General features: G+C 41.4%; 1 protein-coding gene and 1 non-coding gene across 4 annotated transcripts in view; one reads left to right on the top strand and one right to left on the bottom strand.

The window, feature by feature from the left end:
* PTPN2 (protein tyrosine phosphatase non-receptor type 2) overlaps positions 1-18,554 on the top strand; it is a 97,926-nt gene that overhangs the window by 37,924 nt on the left and 41,448 nt on the right. For all 3 annotated transcript variants that reach the window (XM_053571889.1, XM_053571888.1, XM_053571887.1), the window contains exons 3-5: positions 8,833-8,933; positions 12,152-12,250; positions 16,617-16,751. In XM_053571889.1, coding sequence (XP_053427864.1) covers positions 8,833-8,933; positions 12,152-12,250; positions 16,617-16,751 — 335 coding nt within the window. The remainder of the gene's footprint in view (positions 1-8,832; positions 8,934-12,151; positions 12,251-16,616; positions 16,752-18,554) is intronic.
* On the bottom strand, positions 14,302-14,408 carry LOC128572161 (U6 spliceosomal RNA). Its single transcript, XR_008376073.1, has one exon. It is a non-coding gene; the product is annotated as a U6 spliceosomal RNA (small nuclear RNA).

Genomic DNA, 18,554 nt, shown 5'->3' with positions numbered 1-18,554 from the left:
TAAGTGATTCTCTTGCAAGCCTCCCAAGCAGCTGGACTATAGGCGCCTGCCACAGTGCCTGGCTATTTTTTGTTGTAGTTGTTATTGTTGTTTGGCAGGCCCGGGCCGGGTTCAAACCCGCCAGTCCTAGTATATGTGGCCAGCACCCTAGCCACTGAGCTTCAGGCACCGAGGAATATTTTTAGAGCATTATTAGGACAATTGTTGAACTCAGATGGGGTCTGAGTCAGTAGGCATCACAGTTAATTTTGTGATTTTAATGGCTGCACTGTGTCATTGTAGAATGTACACATCAACAATATTCGGGTTGGTGAGGTATTGTGTTTGCAATTTGCTGTCTTGATTGAGGAAGAAAAGTTCTTTGTGCTTTTCTTGGAATTTTTCTGTAGGTTTTTAAATTACTTAACATAAGAATTTTTAAAAATATATTATCTAGGGTACTGAAATCGTAGCCAACACATGGAGTCCAGAAAAAGAAATAAGACCGACACAGTGACTCATGCCTGTAATCCCAGCACTCCAGGAGGCTGAGGCAGGTGGATGGCTGGAGCTCAGGAGTTCGAGACCAGCCTCTACTAAGAGTGAGATCCCGTCTCTACTAAAAATAGAACAACTAGCTGGACATGTGCACCTGTAGTCCCAGCTACTCAGGAAGCTGAGGCAGAAGGATTGCTGGAGCCCAAGAATATGAGGAATATGAGGTTGCCATGAGATATGATGACACCATGGCAGTCTACCCAGGGTAGCAAGAGACTGTCTAAAAAAAGAAAGAAAGAAAAGGATATAAAGGCATACAGATCGGAAAGGAAGAAATAAAAAACTGTCCCTATTTGCAGATGACATGATAGTCTATGTAGAAAATTCTAAAGAATCTCTTCCAAATGTTCCCTAGAACTAATGAGTGAGTTAAGCAAAGTTGCAGTATGCAAGATCATCATACAGAAACCAGTTGTCTTTCTATATATTACCAACGTACGTGTGGAAACCAAGATTAAAAATATAGTGTTGTTTATAGTTGGTCTAAGAAGGTGAAATGTTTGGGGGGCAAATGTAACAAAACACATATAGAACCTGTTATGTTAAAAGCACTAAAATACCGATAAATCAAAAGATAGTCTAAATAAATGGAGAGACTGCTTTCTCTGTGGATTGAAAGACTCAACATAGGGCGGGGCCTGGGGCTCAAGGAGTAGGGCACCAGTCCCATATGCCGGAGGTGGTGGGTTCAAACCCAGCCCCGGCCAAAAAGAAAAAAAAAAAAAGACTCAACATAGTCAAGATGCCAGTTCACCCCAAATTGTCTTATAAATTTAACAGTTTCTATCAAAATGTAGTCCCAGCTACGAGGGAGGCTGAAACAAGAGAATTGCTTGAGCCCAAGAGTTGAGAGGTTGCTGTGAGCTGTGATGCCACAGTAACAGGGCGCTCTACCAAGGGTGACAAAGGGAGACACTGTCTCAATAAAAAACTTTTGCTCTACAAAAGATCCTATTAAGAGAATGAAAGGATGAGGCCCTAAGTGGTGGCTCAACACCTATAATCCTAGCACTTTGGGAAGCTGAGGCAGGAAGACTGCTTGAACCCAGGAGTTTGAGGTTGCTGTGTGCTACAGTGACACCCCTGAACTCTAGCTTGGGCAACAGAGTGAGACTGTCAAAAAAAAGAAATGAGGGCGGTGCCTGTGGCTCAGTGAGTAGGGCGCCGGCCTCATATACCTAGGGTGGTGGGTTCAAACCTGGCCCTGGCCAAACTGCAACAAAAAAAAATAGCCAGGTGTTGTGGTGGGCACCTATAGTTCCAGCTACTCGGGAGGCTGAGGCAAGAGAATCACTTAAGCCCTAGAGCTGGAGGTTGCTGTGAGCTGTGACGCCAAGGCACTCTACTGAGGGCGACAAAGCAAGACTCTGTCTCTTAAGTTAAAAAAAAGGAAAGAAAAGAAAAAGAATGAAAAGATATATATCAACAGGGAGAAAATGTAAACCACTTATCTGACAAAGAACTTATATCTGAAATACATATAGAACTTTCAAAATTTAACAGTATCCTGTGGCAGACATTCTTTGGGCAAAAAAGGAAAAAAAAATTAATAGTAGAAACAAATACTCCCCTTAGAACATGGGCAAAAGATATGAATGGAGATAGTAGATAAGCATATGAGCTTATGAAAAACATCATTAGCCATTCGGAACACGCAAACTAAAATTGTGGTGGGGTATCACTGGACATCTGCTGGAACAGCTAAAGTACAGAGGCCATAGACCCTCAGAATACGGGAAGCTGGATATGGCGCGTGCCTGGTAGGAATGTGAAGTGGCATGGACACTCTGGAAAATAGTTTGGCAATTTCTCGTAACACTGAACATATACTTACCTTATATGACCAGGATTTGCACTCCTGAGCATTTATCCCAGAGAAATGAAATCTTATGTCCACAAAAAGACACATGCATGAATGTTCTTAGCAGCTTTATTTGTAACAGCCCCAACTCAGAAATACAGCCCACGTGTCCTTCCGTGGGCAAGGATGGCAGAGTGCTCATTTCACGGAACTGGTCAGCAGTGAAAAGATCACTGCGGGTACCACAACTTGATGGGCCTCAAAGAACTATGCTGAGCATAAACCAAGTCCAGCCCTCAGAGGTTGCTTATTGTGATTTATGTAACATTCCTGAGCAAGATTCTGTGATAGAGAACACATCAGCAGATTAGGGCTTGGGTATGAAAGGGTTGGCTGCCAAGGGGCAGCGCAAGGAGCTTTGTGGTGGTGGTTACATGGATCCACGCATGATGAAACTGCATAGAACTGTGTACACTTACAAAAATGAATGCTTGTGAATTTGAGTAATTGGAATAAGGTCTGTGTATTCTACCAGTATCTGTCCTTCTGAATTTGGTGACCTTGAAGTGGGTCCCAGGAAGCATATTGCTGGAAGTGGGGCTCCTTGGTGAACCCTACAGGGTCTCTGGCTGCAAAGAGATTAATTCTGGTAAGAAGGTTGCTGCTGCTGCCTCCCTCCACTGAGCTGGTCAGGATCTTGCCCTGACAGTACCCTTCTGACAGAGGCCCCCGAGTGAGCTGCAGCTGCCTCCCTCCACTGAGCTGGTCAGGATCTTGCCCTGACAGTACCCTTCTGACAGAGGCCCCCGAGTGAGCTGCAGCTCTTCTGGGGGGAACTCTGTCCTAGAGCCCTTGCCCTGGAGCTGGAGGGGAGGGATGGAAATGTGTAGGAAAGCAAGGAGTCACGGGAGCGTGGCCCTGCTTCCGGGACCAGTAGCTGTGCTCAGAACTGAGAGGACATGGTTGTGGAGCTATTAAAACACAGATACATGATAAAGTAGAATTTTGAAATTCCTATACATTTTTAAGTTAAAATAGGAATTATTAAGGAATTTTGTACTTTAATATCCTCATAAGGTATCAAGGAGAGTCTGTTGGTGAAGATACCAAGGACTGGTCCTGTCCAGCTATTCCATCTTTCAGACAAGAAAACACATCCGAGTGTCCCTTATTTCAGGATCCTAGTGTTTCAGTAACTGAGGTCCCCACAAGACAATGGTGAAATGCTTATAGTTTTTTTTTTTTTTGAGACAGAGTCTCACTATCACCCTGGGTAGAGTGATACGGCATCACAGCTCACAGTAACCTCTCAAACCCTTGGGCTCAAGCAGTCCTCTTGCCTCAGCCTCCTGAGTAGCTTAGATTACATGGTGGCTGCCACAATGCCTGGCTAGTTTTTTTCCTGTTTTTAGTAGAGACAGGGTTTCACTCTTGCTCAGGCTAGTATTGAACTCCTGAGCTCAGGCAGTCCACCAGCCTTGGCCTCCCAGAGTGCTGTGATTAGAGGTGTGAGCCACCTCACCTGGCCCTCACCTCTCGATTAAGACTTCAGTATATCAGTGTGTGAAATTGTCTTCCTCCTTGTTCCAGTCAATCTTCTATGCTGCGAGGAATTATTTTCTTGAAAATCAAATGTGCTCTTCCAAGTCACATCACCAGGGTCCAGGGCCTGTGCCAGTCACCCAGCCCACAGCTGCTCTGGATACATTGAGGATCTCTGCTTGGCTCTGCAGCCTCTCCGGTTTTACTGCCCCCTTGTGATGTGCCGTTCCCTTTTATTGGTGTCCTGTTGCAAGAACTCCCTGTCCTCCCTCATGAGCAGCAGAGGCTGCGCAACTTGCTGGGCCCATGTGGCTGGCTGGCCAGCTCCTCTCACAGTGCTAGTGTGTGCTGCAGCGCTGGGAGCCTTTCCTGAGCAGAGGTTGTTTCCTTTTAAAAAGCTTCCAACAGGTAATGTCTTATGTGCCTCTTGCCTGGCTCTTAAAATATGTCTGTTGACTGAAAATCAAACAGGAATGCTGAAGGTGTTGAGTGTAAGGAATAGACCAGATGGTCGAGGGGGTTCCATCAGAGAGGCTGTTGAGACAAGAACTGACATGGGGAGTGGGGTTTGCAGGGAGATGGGATGGAAGTCACTCCCAAGTGGAAAAATACATGAGATGTGGTGCTGGGAAGAGTTAGGGCTGTGGGCAGGGTGGTAGAGGTACTACCTTGGATGTGCTAGAGAGAGAGAGTGCAACGTAGGAAGTCAGTAGTTCGTCATATCACACAAACCTGCCTTTGTTTCCTATCTTGTGCTTCTCTACCGTGTTGTCTTACACTGATGACTTTATTTCCCTGAATGACAGTAAAGTGGGTGTGACAGTGTCCGCTTCACAGGGCCGTGAACCTGCAGAGAGGTACCCCGGGTACGATGTTGCACAGACTTGACAAGTGGCCAGCACGGAGTAGTCCTTGATAGTGGGTTCTGCCTGGTCATGTGGTCAGTGAGAAACCTCTCTGCAAATAGAATTTTCTTTACAGAACCAACAATAGAAATGTGAATTTTCTGTGTGTACTGAGGGTGTGTTTCTTCTCTGTGCATGTGGTAGAGTTTATGGTTACTTGGGTTTTATTTCTAGCTTTGCTCAATTTATGAAAAAAATTCATAATATTTTTCCTCAACTGTTGTACTTGGAGGGTTGAAGAGGGTGGTGTATCTGTAAAATGCTCTGAGTTCTTGGCAGGGAAGTACCATATTGGTGTGGATGTCACTATTTGAAAACTTATGATCTCTGGTTGAAAAAGGAAACTGTAAGGGGGAAAGGCAGCTGCTAATGCAGCAGTGAAGGATTGGTCTTGACCTCACCCAGTGTTTAGGTTTTCTAGACCTCTGGCGTGGTGTGACCTGTGGGGATGTTATGATGGGTGTGAATCCTCCTTCCTGTTTGTCCTGGAAAACTTTCCAAAGAAGATGTCCTTACATAATGATAAATTTGGTGAAATCTGTGGGGTTTGAAAAAAAAAAAGCTTACTAGGTGGCACCTGTGGCTCAGTGGGTAGGGCGCCGGCCCCATATACCAAGGGTGGTGGGTTCAAACCCAGCCCCGGCCAAACTGCAAAAAAAAAAATAGCCGCGTGTTGGGGCGGGCACCTGTAGTCCCAGCTATTTGGGAGGCTGAAGCAAGAGAATCGCCTAAGCCCAGGAGTTGGAGGTTGCTGTGAGCTGTGATGCTATAGCACTCTACTGCAGGCAATAAAGTGAGACTCTGTCTCTAAAAAAATAAAAAATAAAAAAAAGCTTACTGTGACAGTATTGAAAGAGGAAGCTAATCTGTGTCATCAGCTCAGGCCACAGCTTGTGCTAGTCATTTCTTGAGCATTGGCCCTGTTTCTCAGAATACACAGTGTCTGAGGGTAAGAGGGGAGGGGACTGTTCATCAGAAGGTGACTTGATTTTTATCCAAGTTATGAACCACAGCTCTGTGTGGGTATTGCATTTCTGCGTACACTCCAACAAGAATTAGCACATGATGCCTGTAGAAAAAGTCTATGTTCTTGATAGTTGAGAAATAAGATTTCCTGTGGAAGTGTGGTTTGGTTGCTTTTGCTGTATCTCATGCAGTATAGTTTGAACTATCTTCATTTTTCTTCCTTTACTATATCCTTTTAAAAGATAAGAAAGGGGAAGAGAACCATAGACTTAGAATAGAGTACTTGGGCCTTGGGACTTTGTATGGCCCACAAGTTATGAGACACTCACTTTGACTTTCTCATTCCAGGAGTTCCTATGGAAGTAGAGAAAACATGTACCTTTCTGGGTTTTTAAAATATAGAAGTCAAAAGTTTGGTCTGTAGGGATCACTTCACCCAGATTCTGGGCTGATAGTAATGGAGCAGGTAACGAAGACCTGTGACTTGTGACCCCAGGTGAAGGGTGCTGCCACCAGCACTGAGCCCTGCTGGCTGTGCACCTTGTTCTTTGCCAAAGGATGTAAAGTCTGAGGTCACAGTTTCTCATAAAACTGGCTTTGAAAGTTTTACCCCCTGAAACATATGTACCTATATTAGCCATATTTTTAGTCATTTTGAGATGTGTTTTAGTTAACACCAGAAACTCATTTTTTTCTCTACAGAGTCTCTTCTGAATAAAAAAGTTATATGTATACTTTTAAATTTTATTAATCTTAAAATCACTAGATATTAAAATAAATATCTAGTGATGTGTGTATTTGTTTTGCTTTTAATTATTTCTAAGAAGAAAATAACTGGTTCAACCAACATTAGTAGCTGGTTCTGTTCTAAATACCTATACAGTTTTCCCAAGTATCAGTTTCTTCTTTTAGTGTTGTAGCAAGATTAAAAAGAATTTTCATCAGTGAATTCAGTGTTGCTTGCTTTTGCTGTGTACAAATTGATGTTAGGCAAGAAGCCAGGCCAGTGGCTAGGGCCAGGCCCTGCAGGGCCCCTGGTGCCTTTCAGGTAGGTAGCACCATACCCCACCTTGCTCCAAGGAATGGTCTGTTTTTATGCTGGGATGCGATTCCTGTGTTGGCATGATACCTGTTGTAGATTTTAAAGATTAAAAGGAAATGACTGTGAATTCCAGTGCAAAATCTTGAAGGCAGGATATCAAATATTCTTAAAACTGAACTGCTGAAGGCCTTTGTCTAGGTGTAGTATTCCTCCAAAGCTGTGCAGTGGTCTGGGATGGCACCATGCAGGGTGACGGAACTCCCAGGCCTGGGACGCCACCCTTCCTGGGTCTGTGGATTCTCACTGCAGGACTATTTCCAGTTGTGCAATAGATGTGAATAGCCTTTGGCTTTGTGTTTTTCTGTGATTACAACATGAGGAAATAACATTCCTTTGGCGTGATATTTTAGTGGGACTTTAGTTTTAAGGCTTGTCTAGCATTCTAAAAGTATGCATTGTTCTTTCAGTTTTGTTACCCAAGGGTATGTATAGACTTTAATTTGTTAATTAGATTGCTGACCTTTTTACTGTTTCACAAATGTAACAGTGAGAGGGTGATTAAACTGTTAAAAAAAAAAAAGTGACTATTTTTAAAAAAGTGCTTGTTGACATCATCTTTCCGAGAACACTAGTGTGATTTACTATAACAAGATCTTAATTTTTCCTGTTGGCAAATGACATATAATATTTACAGAGGTCTTGGGTTCAGTCCAGCAGAAACATCTCAGATAAATTGATGTGTGAAACTAAAACCATTTAACATTTTCTTTCACATGGAGATTATATCAACTTTTTTTTAGCTTAAAGTGAAGGGGGAGAGTGAATATTTAGTATAGATTTCCCTGAGGGAGCAACTTACAGTAGAACAGTACTGTGCTCCCCACGGTGTGTGGCAGGCTTCTCACTGAGTTATGTTGTTGTGCTCTGGAGTTTCTCCTTGTTACCCATTGCTTGCTCTCATCTGAATGCACGGGGTCGTATTTAATATTTCACATATTTAAATTAGCACAAATTCTAAGTTTGTGAGATTTTTACTTTAAATAACTAGAAATACAGGTGGCGCCTGTGGCTCAGTGGGTAGGGTGCCGGCCCCATATACTGAGGGTGGCGGATTCAAACCCACCCTAGCCAAACTGCAACAAAAAAATAGATGGGCATCGTGGTGGACGCCTATAGTCCCAGCTACTCAGGAGGCTGAGGCAAGAGAATCGCCTAAGCCCAGGAGTTGGAGGTTGCTGTGAGCTGTGTTGTGACAGTACTCTACAGAGGGTGAAAAACTGAGACGCTGTCTCTAAAAAAACACAAAAAACTAGAAATACGTCTATTAACACAATCTAATTGATGAAGTATCTTCAGTGGTTTTTCTGTGTGTGTGTGTGTCTGTGTATTTTTTAAATGTTTGGCAGACCCGGGCTGGATTTGAACCCGCCAGCTCTGGTGTATGTGGCTAGCTCTCTAGCTGCTGAGCTACAGGTGCCAGGCCTCTTCAGTGGTCTTTTAAAGAATACAATTTGAATATTCCAGTTGTCCTTAATATTTTCAGCATTTAACCTAAACATAATTAAATGCTAAAGATTATTTAAATGTAGTTGAATGCATATCTGTTAAGAATAAAGAACTTGCAATATAATTACCCTGGAAATCTAGTGTCATCTATTTGAGGCCAGTTATCTTTTTAAGGTAGACCAGTCAATTCTTAGGCCCCAAGAGTCTGAATGATCCTTTTACTTCTAGGAAGGTAAGTGCTTTATTCATTTTGCTATGTTTCACTCTGGCTACCTTTTCCTGTTATGATAAGTAATATACTACAAAAAGAAGCACTCCCTTCCCAGCACCACAGTAATAAACAAGATCAAGATTCTGTTTTATACTTCCTCAGAAAACAGGGAATAATTTAGGATGTGCCTTAACTCCTCGATGGTACTTATTTTCTCTTTGTTTTATTTCTCCTGTCCTTTTATAAATACTTAGAACATTCATATTAAGATAAAAAGGTGGTATGTTTTTATTGACAGTTACGGTTTCTCCTTTATTTTCAGACGATCACAGTCGTGTTAAACTGCAAAATACTGAAAATGATTATATTAATGCCAGCTTAGTTGACATAGAAGAGGCACAAAGGAGATACGTCTTAACACAGGCAAGTAGCATGATGCCCAGCAGATGCCTGAAAACAAAGATTTTTGTGGTGGTTCTGCTTTGAAACAGAGCTAAAAGCATACGTTGAATTTTTTTGGAAATGAAATGCTACTTCATTTTTTTCTGGTGGTGCAATGAATTATAGGCATTATAAAGTTTTGAGGCTTTGAATATTTAAGGAACAGCCAAGTTATTTTTAACTTTATACATTCTGTGAAGGAAAATGGAGGCCTGTTCCTTGTAGGCAAATTCTCTACCTTGCTTTGTGTTTGACAGAAGCTTAGGTTAAGCTTTGTTAGCTTCTTCCCTTTCTATTTCCATGCCCTGGAGCTTATCTGAGGCTTGGAAAGCTCTTATCTACCCTCCGGCATGTACTTGGGTGCTGTCTGGCCACCTGTAGGGTCAGGTGAGGATGCTGAGACCAGGTGCCCAAGGCTTAATGGGGAGCATTGTTCTCTATGTGCTTTATGTAATTTTAACCTCAGGATGATACACTGTGGTAAATATTGTTACCCTTGCTTCCCTGGCGGCGCCTGTGGCTCAGTGGGTAGGGCACTGGCCCCATATACCGAGGGTGGCGGGTTCAAACCCGGCCGCAGCCAAACTGCAACAAAAAAATAGCCGGGCGTTGTGGCCGGCGCCTGTAGTCCCAGCTACTTGGGAGGCTGAGGCAAGAGAATCGTCTAAGCCCAAGAGCTGGAGGTTGCTGTGAGCTGTGACGCTACAGCACTGTACTGAGGGTGATAAAGTGAGACTGTCTCTACAAAAAAAAAAAATAAAAGACCCAGAGATACTAAGGCTTTTTTCTTTTCTTTCTTTCGTTTTTCTTTCTTTCTTTTTTTTTTGTGGGGGGGGACAAAGTCTCATTGTGTTACCCTCGGTTGAGTGCCTTGAAGTCACAGTTCACAGTAACGTCAAACTCTTGGGCTTAAGCAATTCTCTTGCCTAAGCCTCCCAAGTAGCTGGGACTGCAGGTGCCTGCCACAATGCCCCACTATTTTTTCGTTGTAGTTGTCGTTGTTTAGCAGTCCCGGGCTGGGTTCAAACCCACCAGCCCCAGTGTACGTGGCCGGCACCCTAACCATTGAGTTACGGGCGCCAAGCCAATACTAAGGCTTTTTTGTTGTTGTTGCAGTTTGGCCGGGGCCAGGTTTAAACTCACCACTCTTGGTATATGGGGCCGGTGCCCTACTCACTGAGCAGAATTAGTTATTTAAAATATCTTAGCATATTATCTCTCATTTTGTGGATGAATAAAATTGGTAGCATTGCTACTAAATGGAAGAGCTGAGAAATAAATTCCTGTCCCTCTGATTAAAAAAAAAAAAAGCCTGTATTCTAGGCCTGGTGCTGTGGCTCATGCCTATAATCCTCTTTGGGAAGGTGAGGTAGGAGGATCACTTAAGCCTCCAGGAGTTTAAGACCAGCTTAGCCAACATAGTGAGACATTATCTTTACAAAATCTTTAAGCATTAGCTGAGCATGATGATACACACCTGTAGCTACATCCTGTAGATACATCCTAGCTACTTGGGAAGCTAGGGCAGGAGGATCAATTGAGTTTGAGGCTGCTGTGAGCTACGATGATGACACTGTACTCTAGTCTGGGCAATAGAGGGAGACCCTGTCTCAAAAAAAAAAAAGTGGGGGCTGCACCTGTGGCTCAAGGAGTAGGGTGCCAGCTCCATATGCTGAGGGTGACATGTTCAAGCCCAGCCCTGGCCAAAAACTGCAACCAAAAAAAGGGGGGGGGAGGGGAGAAAAACAGTTTATGTAACCAAAACATTTGTGCCCCTGTAATATTCTAAAAATAAATAAATAAAAGAAAAAAACCCATGGTCTTTATACACTAGCACCTGTCTTCCTATTTAATATTTAGTTGTTAGAGCCATTGGATTTGGGTGTGCAGACCAAGGAGTAGCCTCACTGGCAAATTGCTGCTTCCAAGAAAAAGGCATTTATTTTACTGGGGATTTTCTTGTTGCTTTTTGCCTTTTAGGCTGTATGTTTTGTTTTAGAAGTAGATGAATGATAGATACGTGTGTTGAGTGGGAAAGACTGTCCTCAAACATTGGTTTGCAGGCTTCTAGTAGATTTCTAGGATTTTTACAACTTTGACTCAGGGTTTGTTCACGTAATATTTGTTGAGCATGTTCTATGCGCCAAGGAGTGTATCTGCTGTAAAGGTGTATTTAGTCTAGAGTCTAGAACCAGCTGAGTCCCTTTGTTGCATGTGGGGCAGGAGCTGGGGGGGCCCTGGTCCCAGTGCCCAGACTCTGCCTATAACTCACAACTCTGCCGTCCTGCCCAGTGCGGTCAGTGTGTGTGCAGAGTTACTCTAAGTACAGGTAAAACTTCATTTTAACCTGCACTCATTTAGTCAGCTGTAATTTGGGCATGGGCTTTTCACTGGTTTGTCTTTTCTGTTTCCCTGTGCTGTTGTATGTGGAGGTAGTTGGAAGTATCTACAATGACTGCTTTCCCCCTGGCATTAATGTAGTGTGACTATTACTCCTTTTAACTCTGCCCTTGAGGATGCACATGCCATGTTTTTGTAGATCAGCAGTTTCCTAGGCGTTCAGGTCCTTTGGTGATTTCCACTTTTGCTGGAAATCTTTTACTAGTTGGCTTAGGTTGGTCGGCCGGCCAGTGGCTGCACAGACTCTCTTGCTGTTGATCTTCCATGACCCATGGGAGGCAGGGCCTGTTTTTCTCCTATCAAAGATGAAAGGCACAGAAATTTCCTTTGCCTACCTTCTCTGCAGCTATCAGATACTCCCACTCACGAATTTTGACTCTGGTTTGCTTATAGTATGGACGAATGCTCCAGCCACCTTCATATGGCAGTGCCAACAAAAGCAGGGTGATAGTAGTGAGAGCATCAGAAGCAGTGTCCCAAGTTGACTCTCTTTGGGACAGACTTGCCGGTGCTTTTGCTCTTGATTCCTACCAACGCCTGGTTTGTCAGCCCCCCAACTATGAAGTCCGCCTGATATCTTAATTCTTTCTTGACTACGTAAATAAAGATCAGTTTTGATCACTTAAAATCAAAAATTCTAATTATTACAGGGCTGTTTTTTAATTCAGGTGTATTAAAAGTTTTGGTTTGCTTCTCCTAAGCCTGTCTTTTCCCATCCCAGAGGCAGACATGGAGGAGAGGCTCCCCTGAGGCTTGTTCTGTCCCCTTTGTCATCTGCTCTTTCTGCTCTGTTCTCACAGGGTCCACTCCCTAACACATGCTGCCACTTCTGGCTCATGGTTTGGCAACAAAAGACCAAAGCTGTTGTCATGCTAAACCGCATTGTGGAGAAAGACTCGGTAAGTAATATTTGATATTTATATTCATATTTTTTGAGACAGAGCCTCAAGCTGTCACCCTGGGTAGAGTGCTATGGCATCATAGCTCACAGCAACCTCCAACTCCTGGGCTCAAGCGATTCTCTTGCCTCAGCCACCCAAGTAGCTGGGACTACAGGCGCCCACCACAACGCCCAGCTATTTTTTGGGTTGCAGCCGTCATTGTTGTTTGGCAGCCTGGGCTGGATTCAAACCCGCCAGCTCAAGTGTATGTGGCCGGCGCCTTAGCCACTTGAGCCACAGGCGCTGAGCCATATTTATAACTACAATATACTGCATGGGATCATTAACTTAGAAAGATTTTCATATTTTTTTGAATGTTCATTGCTTTTTTTAGTATTTAATTGGTAAAGGCTAGTGGCCAGTGTGTTTCTGACCAGAAAAATTAATGTATTCGTTTCCTTTCTTGCCTTAAATATTTATATAGCAATTGCAGAGCACTATTCTCCAAGATACAAATGTGCATAATGAAATACTGACAAGTAGTGATACAGAGATCTTTAGAATCCCTAGGCTATATTAGAATCATCATAATTTATTATTTTCAAAAAAAGATTGAAATAATAGTCTTTTATGTTTATAACTTATAGTTGGCTCAGACGTCATGAAATAATAAATATGGGCAAGTATAAATTTATTGAAATTTTAAGTTAGAATCTGATTGTACAGTGCCAATTAGTGGTAAATCTTTGGATGAGTCTTTTAACTTCTGTAGCTTTAGATTCCTTGTTTGTCAAAGAAATTGGAAATTACTGTCAATAAGGTATCTTCTAGCTTAAAGATCCTGTACGTTTCTTCTTTTAGATTCCTTATTCTTACTTTTTTCTAAATAGTTGCTGGTATTCAACGATAGTGAAAATGTTCTAATCTGTTTCTAATCTGAAGTGGCATTGATATTCCAGAAGTCCCCACAGGGTCCACAGAGTCATTTACAATGGTTTTTATGATCTTAAAAATTACATGATGACAACATTGTCAGTTTGCACAGCATTGCAAACTAGATGATCTGCAAGTTTTGTCCCTTTCGTTTTGGAGTATAATTATTGTATTAATATGATAAAACTGCTACAGGAATTAATTAACTTATTTATTTTTTTGAGACATAGTCTCAAATTTTTCTGCCCCCCTAGGTAGAGTGGTGTGGCATCATCATAGGTCACAGTAACTTCAAACTCTTGAGATCAAGTGACCCTCTCGCCTCAGCCTCCTGAGTAGCTGGCACTATAGGCACCCACCACAACGCCTGGCTATTTTTAGAGACAGGGTCTTGGCTCTAGCTCAAGTTGGTCTTGAACCTGTGAGCTCAGGCAGTCCACCAACCTTGGCCTCCCAAATGTTGGGTTTAAAAGTTTTTAATGTATTTTTTTATTTTCTTCTGGTTATTTTTTTTTAGATGTACCTAACCTACATTGTCAAAACAAATAGCAAACTATAGCCTCTCCTTTATGTCTCTTTTTAAATGTTAGTCTTATGTGTAAATATGTATGTAATGTTCATTACCAGTCTTTGTTGATGTCTCTTCAATAGTTAAAGCTCATTTTCTAGTGGATCATAAGGAAGGACTCTGATTTCTTACACATCAGTGATGGTTTTTTTGCTGTCTTAGTACTTAAAAGTCATTTTGGCAGGATAGAAAGTCCTTGGCTCACGTGTCTTCTTTTGGAGCAACTTAAACATATTATTCCATTTCCTTCTGGCATTCTGTCTGAGTCAAGTGGACATCTTATTGTATTAAGTCTCCTGTTCATTTTTCCTGCATTACGCAAAGGATTTTTTTTCCTTTTCTTCAAATATCATTAATTTTATCAAAATTTGTTGTAGTGGTTGGGCATTCTGGGTCAGTTTTTCCGGGTGCATGATGTATTCTTTCTTTTTTTTTTTGCAGTTTGGCCGGGGCTGGGTTTGAACCCGCCACCCTCGGCATATGGGGCTGGCGCCCTACTCACTGAGCCACAGGCGCTGCCCCATGATGTATTCTTTCAGTGTTTGGTTTGCAGTACTTCTTTTTTTTTAAGAATATGGAACACTTCACGAATTTGCATATCATTCTTGTGCTGGGGCCATGTTAATTTTCTCTATATTGTTCCAATTTTAGTATATGTGCTGCCAAAGCGAGCAATGAAGTACTTCTTTAATTAAAAAACTTTTTTATTTATTGTTTTGTTAGTTTATGGTGAGAGTCGAATTTCATTCCTTTTAAAAGTATTTTTCTTTCTCTTTTCTTTGTTTTTTTTTTTTTTATTGTTGGGGATTCATTGAGGGTACAATAAGCCAGTTACACTGATTGCAATTGTTAGGTAAAGTCCCTCTTGCTGTTTTTTTTTTTTTTTTAAAGACAAGTTCTTACTCTGTTGACCGGGTTAGAGTGCAGTGGCGTCATCATAGCTCACTGTAACCTCAAGCTCCTGGGCTCAGGCCGTCCTGCCTTAGCTTCCCAAGTAGGTAGGACCATAGACGGGTGCCACTACAGCCAGCTTGTTTAAAAACATTTTTTTTATATAGAAATGGTATCTCACTATGTTTTTCAGGCTGATCTTGAACTCCTGGCCTCAAGCAATCCTCTTACCTTGACCTCCCAAAGTGCTGGAATTATAGGCATGAGCTGTCATGCCTCACTTTTTTCTTTTTTTAAAGAACTAATTAATTACAGTTTTTAGTATTTCTTCTTTGCCTTGCTTGCTTTGGCTTAGATTTTCTTTGTTTATCTTTTATATTTGTCATTCTTTCTAAACTTATTTCTCTCTCTCTTCATTCCCTTTTTACTTTAAAAATTTTTTCCTTTTTCTCTGAAGGCATTATCTGTTGTGTGTCTTCCCTCCTCTTTTTCTTCTAGTTTACCCTGATTTCTGACATGACGTGCTCTATTTGTAATTCTCTGACTTCCGTCACCTTGTTTCTGAGTTGTGGTAATTCTTACACTTTCCTACTTCTATCATTTTAAAAATGTCTTTCAGCACCCTTACAGTTTCCTACTTCCATCATTTTAAAAATGTCTTTCAGCACCTTTTGTGATATTAATAGCAGTCATTAATATTCATTTTGGCATTTAATTATTTATAGCTTCTTGTAATTTGGAAAAAAATGGCCATTGTTTAAGGATTTTTTGGGGGTATTTTTTCGTAGTGAAATGATTTTTTCTTTTTTTTTATTAAATCATAGCTGTGTACATTGATATGATCATGGGTCATCATTCACTAGCTTCACAAACCGTTTACCAAGTTTCACATATATCCTTGTAAGATGCACCGCTGGTGTAATCCCACCAATCCCCTTCCCTCTACCCACCTCCCCCCTCCCTCCCCTCCCTTCCCCCTTCCCCCTATTCTTAGGTTGTAACTGGGTTATAGCTTTCATGTGAAAACCCTAAATTAGTCTCATAGTAGGGCTGAGTACATTGGGTACTTTCTCTTCCATTCTTGAGATACTTTACTAAGAAGAATATGTTCCAGCTCCATCCATGTAAACATGAAAGAAATGATTTTTTTAATTTCATTTTTCTTCAGTCTGTTGGCTTCATAATTTGGCTTTGGGAAGATACTTTTATCATTGCAAATTTGAATTCCATTTCAATAGTTCTTCAAAAGTGTAATGACTCTAGATAAAGGGAGTTTATATTCTAATTCTCTCTCCTGATTTAATCTTTTTTTTTTTTTTTAAGAGACAGAGTCTCACTTTATTGCCCTCGGTAAAGAGCTATGGCATCACAGCTCACAGCAGCCTCCAGCTCTTGGGCTTAAGCGATTCTCTTGCCTCAGCCTCCTGAGTAGCTGGGACTACAGGCACCCGCCACATGCTCGGCTATTTTGTTGTTGTTGTTGTTGTTGCAGTATGGCTGGGACCAGCTTCGAACTTACCACCCTCGGTATATGGGGTTGGCATCCTACTCACTGAGCCACAGGCGCCGCTCCTGATTTAATCTTAAGTATATAACAATGTAATTTCTAGATGGAGTATTTAGTAGCAGATTTATAGGTATTTGTGGAAAGTATTTGTAAAATAAAGCCTTTTTAATACTATTTGAAGGTAAGATTCTTGTGAGAATTTCATACTTTTAGAAACATAAAGTGAATCCCATATGATGTTTAAAATACAGGTTATGCTTTAAAAATAATTAATTTTTTGAATATAATATCTGTTTATGACTTCTTTAGTTTATAAGTTATAGGAACATTTATAAAGCCGTTTTATAAAGTGTCAATCATAATAGGTTTGGGTACTTGACAGGTATCTAGCAAGTATGTATGTGGTTTGTTCTCACTTTTTAACTTTCCATGGTTTCCTAATGTCTGTTAAGTAAAAATAATCATATATATATTTTAAAATTTAGGTTAAATGTGCACAGTACTGGCCAACAGATGACCGAGAGATGCTGTTTAAAGAGACAGGATTCAGTGTGAAGCTCTTGTCAGAAGACGTGAAGTCTTACTATACAGTCCACCTGCTGCAGTTAGAGAATATCAGTGTAAGACTTCTTGTGCCCAGATGTTTGTCCTTTAAACTCTTCATTATTAGATCTGATGTTTAATATAGCACATATGTTCAGATAATGTCTGTAATAGTGTCTGGTTGTACTCATTTGTCCTCAGTGTCTCTCTGAGGACTTTCAAGAAAGCCTAGAAACTAAGAATTTCAAAGTTGAGGTTGATGTGTGGAGATTGAAATTAATTATTAAAAATGTTTAGAGGGACTTTACCTTATAAATGCAATCAGTGCAACTTAATTCTTTGTACCCTCAATGAATCCCAAACAATTAAAAAAGAAAAAAACTTAGCAATTAACAGGGGTGGGCTTTGAAGTGAGGCAGACCCAGATCCAGGTCTCAGCTCTGCGGAATACTTTGGATTTGCTCTTCAGCCTTCCTGGTGTTTTCTCATCTGTGAAATAGATGTTATTGTCCTTACCAGCGCTGTCAGGGGTACCAGATGATTCCCTGTAACCAGTAAATAGCTCCACGTACTTACTCCTATTGGGAATAGCAAAATAGTCAAGAAAATAACTTACTATTGTTAATTCAGGTGATTCACAACATAGAATTTGTCCTTATTGAGTTGGAAAAATTATGAAATACATGTAGCATATGATTTTTTTTTTTTTTTTTTGAGACACAGTCTCAAGCTGTCGCCCTGGGTAGAGTGCCAGGGTGTCATAGCTCACAGCAACCTCCAAATAGGACTCAAGTGATCCTCTTGCCTCATTTTTCCTATTTTTAGTAGAGACTGGATCTCACTTTTGCTCAGGCTGGTCTTGAACTCGTGAGCTCAATCGATCCACTTGCCTCAGCCACCCAGAGTGCCAGGATTACAGGTGTGAGCCACCACGCCTGGCGTAGCATATGACCTTAAAAATATTTATTTGGATTTGTCCTTTGAGTCTATGAATTGGTCCTTGGTTGAAGTGGGTTATGAACCCGCTGTTGCCAGCCAGCGATCAAGGCATTTCTCCCCCTTTTCCCATTTGCCCCTCTTGCCTTCTTTGTATTATAATTAGAATAAGCTAGAAAATACAGAAGACTAATTCTGAGATGCTAATAGACACTGGGATAGCTGTAAAGTGGGGAAATGTGTAGCCAAACGTGCCTTGAGGAATGTGTCTGCTCTACGTGGTGAGTACTGTTGTAGTTAGCCATGAGGTGAAGTAAGTGATTAATACTTGATTAAAAAGTTTTGAAGACGGGGGGGTTTATACACACGTGTAGACACCTTTCAGATGTGCGCAGCACCTTTTTATGGTTGATTCTTGGAGCACCGCCCTGTCTCACTGCACAGGGTAAGCAGGGGCATATGTTGTGTGCCTAAGGCAGGGCTCTGGTTTTCCTTTATCCAGGTTCCATGGCATCATAAATAAGTTTGATTATTTAGGTGATTGAATTACTTAAAAAGGCTTTAGAATTAGAATGCTTAAATTTATTTATAAATTCCCGTTAGTGTATTTATTTTGTCTCTACTGTTCCATTTACATATGTCATAAACTGCATTGAGACCCTTTAATAACTCAATAACTTTTTGTTTTTTTTTTTTGTTTTTTTTGAGATAGAGTCTCACTGTCTCACCCTGGCTAGAGTGTTGTGGTGTCCTAGCTCGCAGGAACTTCAAATTCTTGGGCTCATGCAATCCTTGCCTCAGCCTCCCAAGTAGTTGGGACTACAGGCACCTGTCACTACGCCCAAGCTATTTTTTTTTCTACTTTTAGTAGAGATCAGGTCTCTGTCTTGCTCAGGCTAGTCTCGAACTCCTGAGCTCAAGTAATTGACCACTTCGGCCTCCCA

Source organism: Nycticebus coucang, chromosome 19 (assembly GCF_027406575.1).
Source record: "Nycticebus coucang isolate mNycCou1 chromosome 19, mNycCou1.pri, whole genome shotgun sequence".
In the NCBI taxonomy this organism is placed as follows: Eukaryota; Metazoa; Chordata; class Mammalia; order Primates; family Lorisidae; genus Nycticebus; species Nycticebus coucang.
This window is presented reverse-complemented; position numbering and strand designations above follow the sequence as displayed.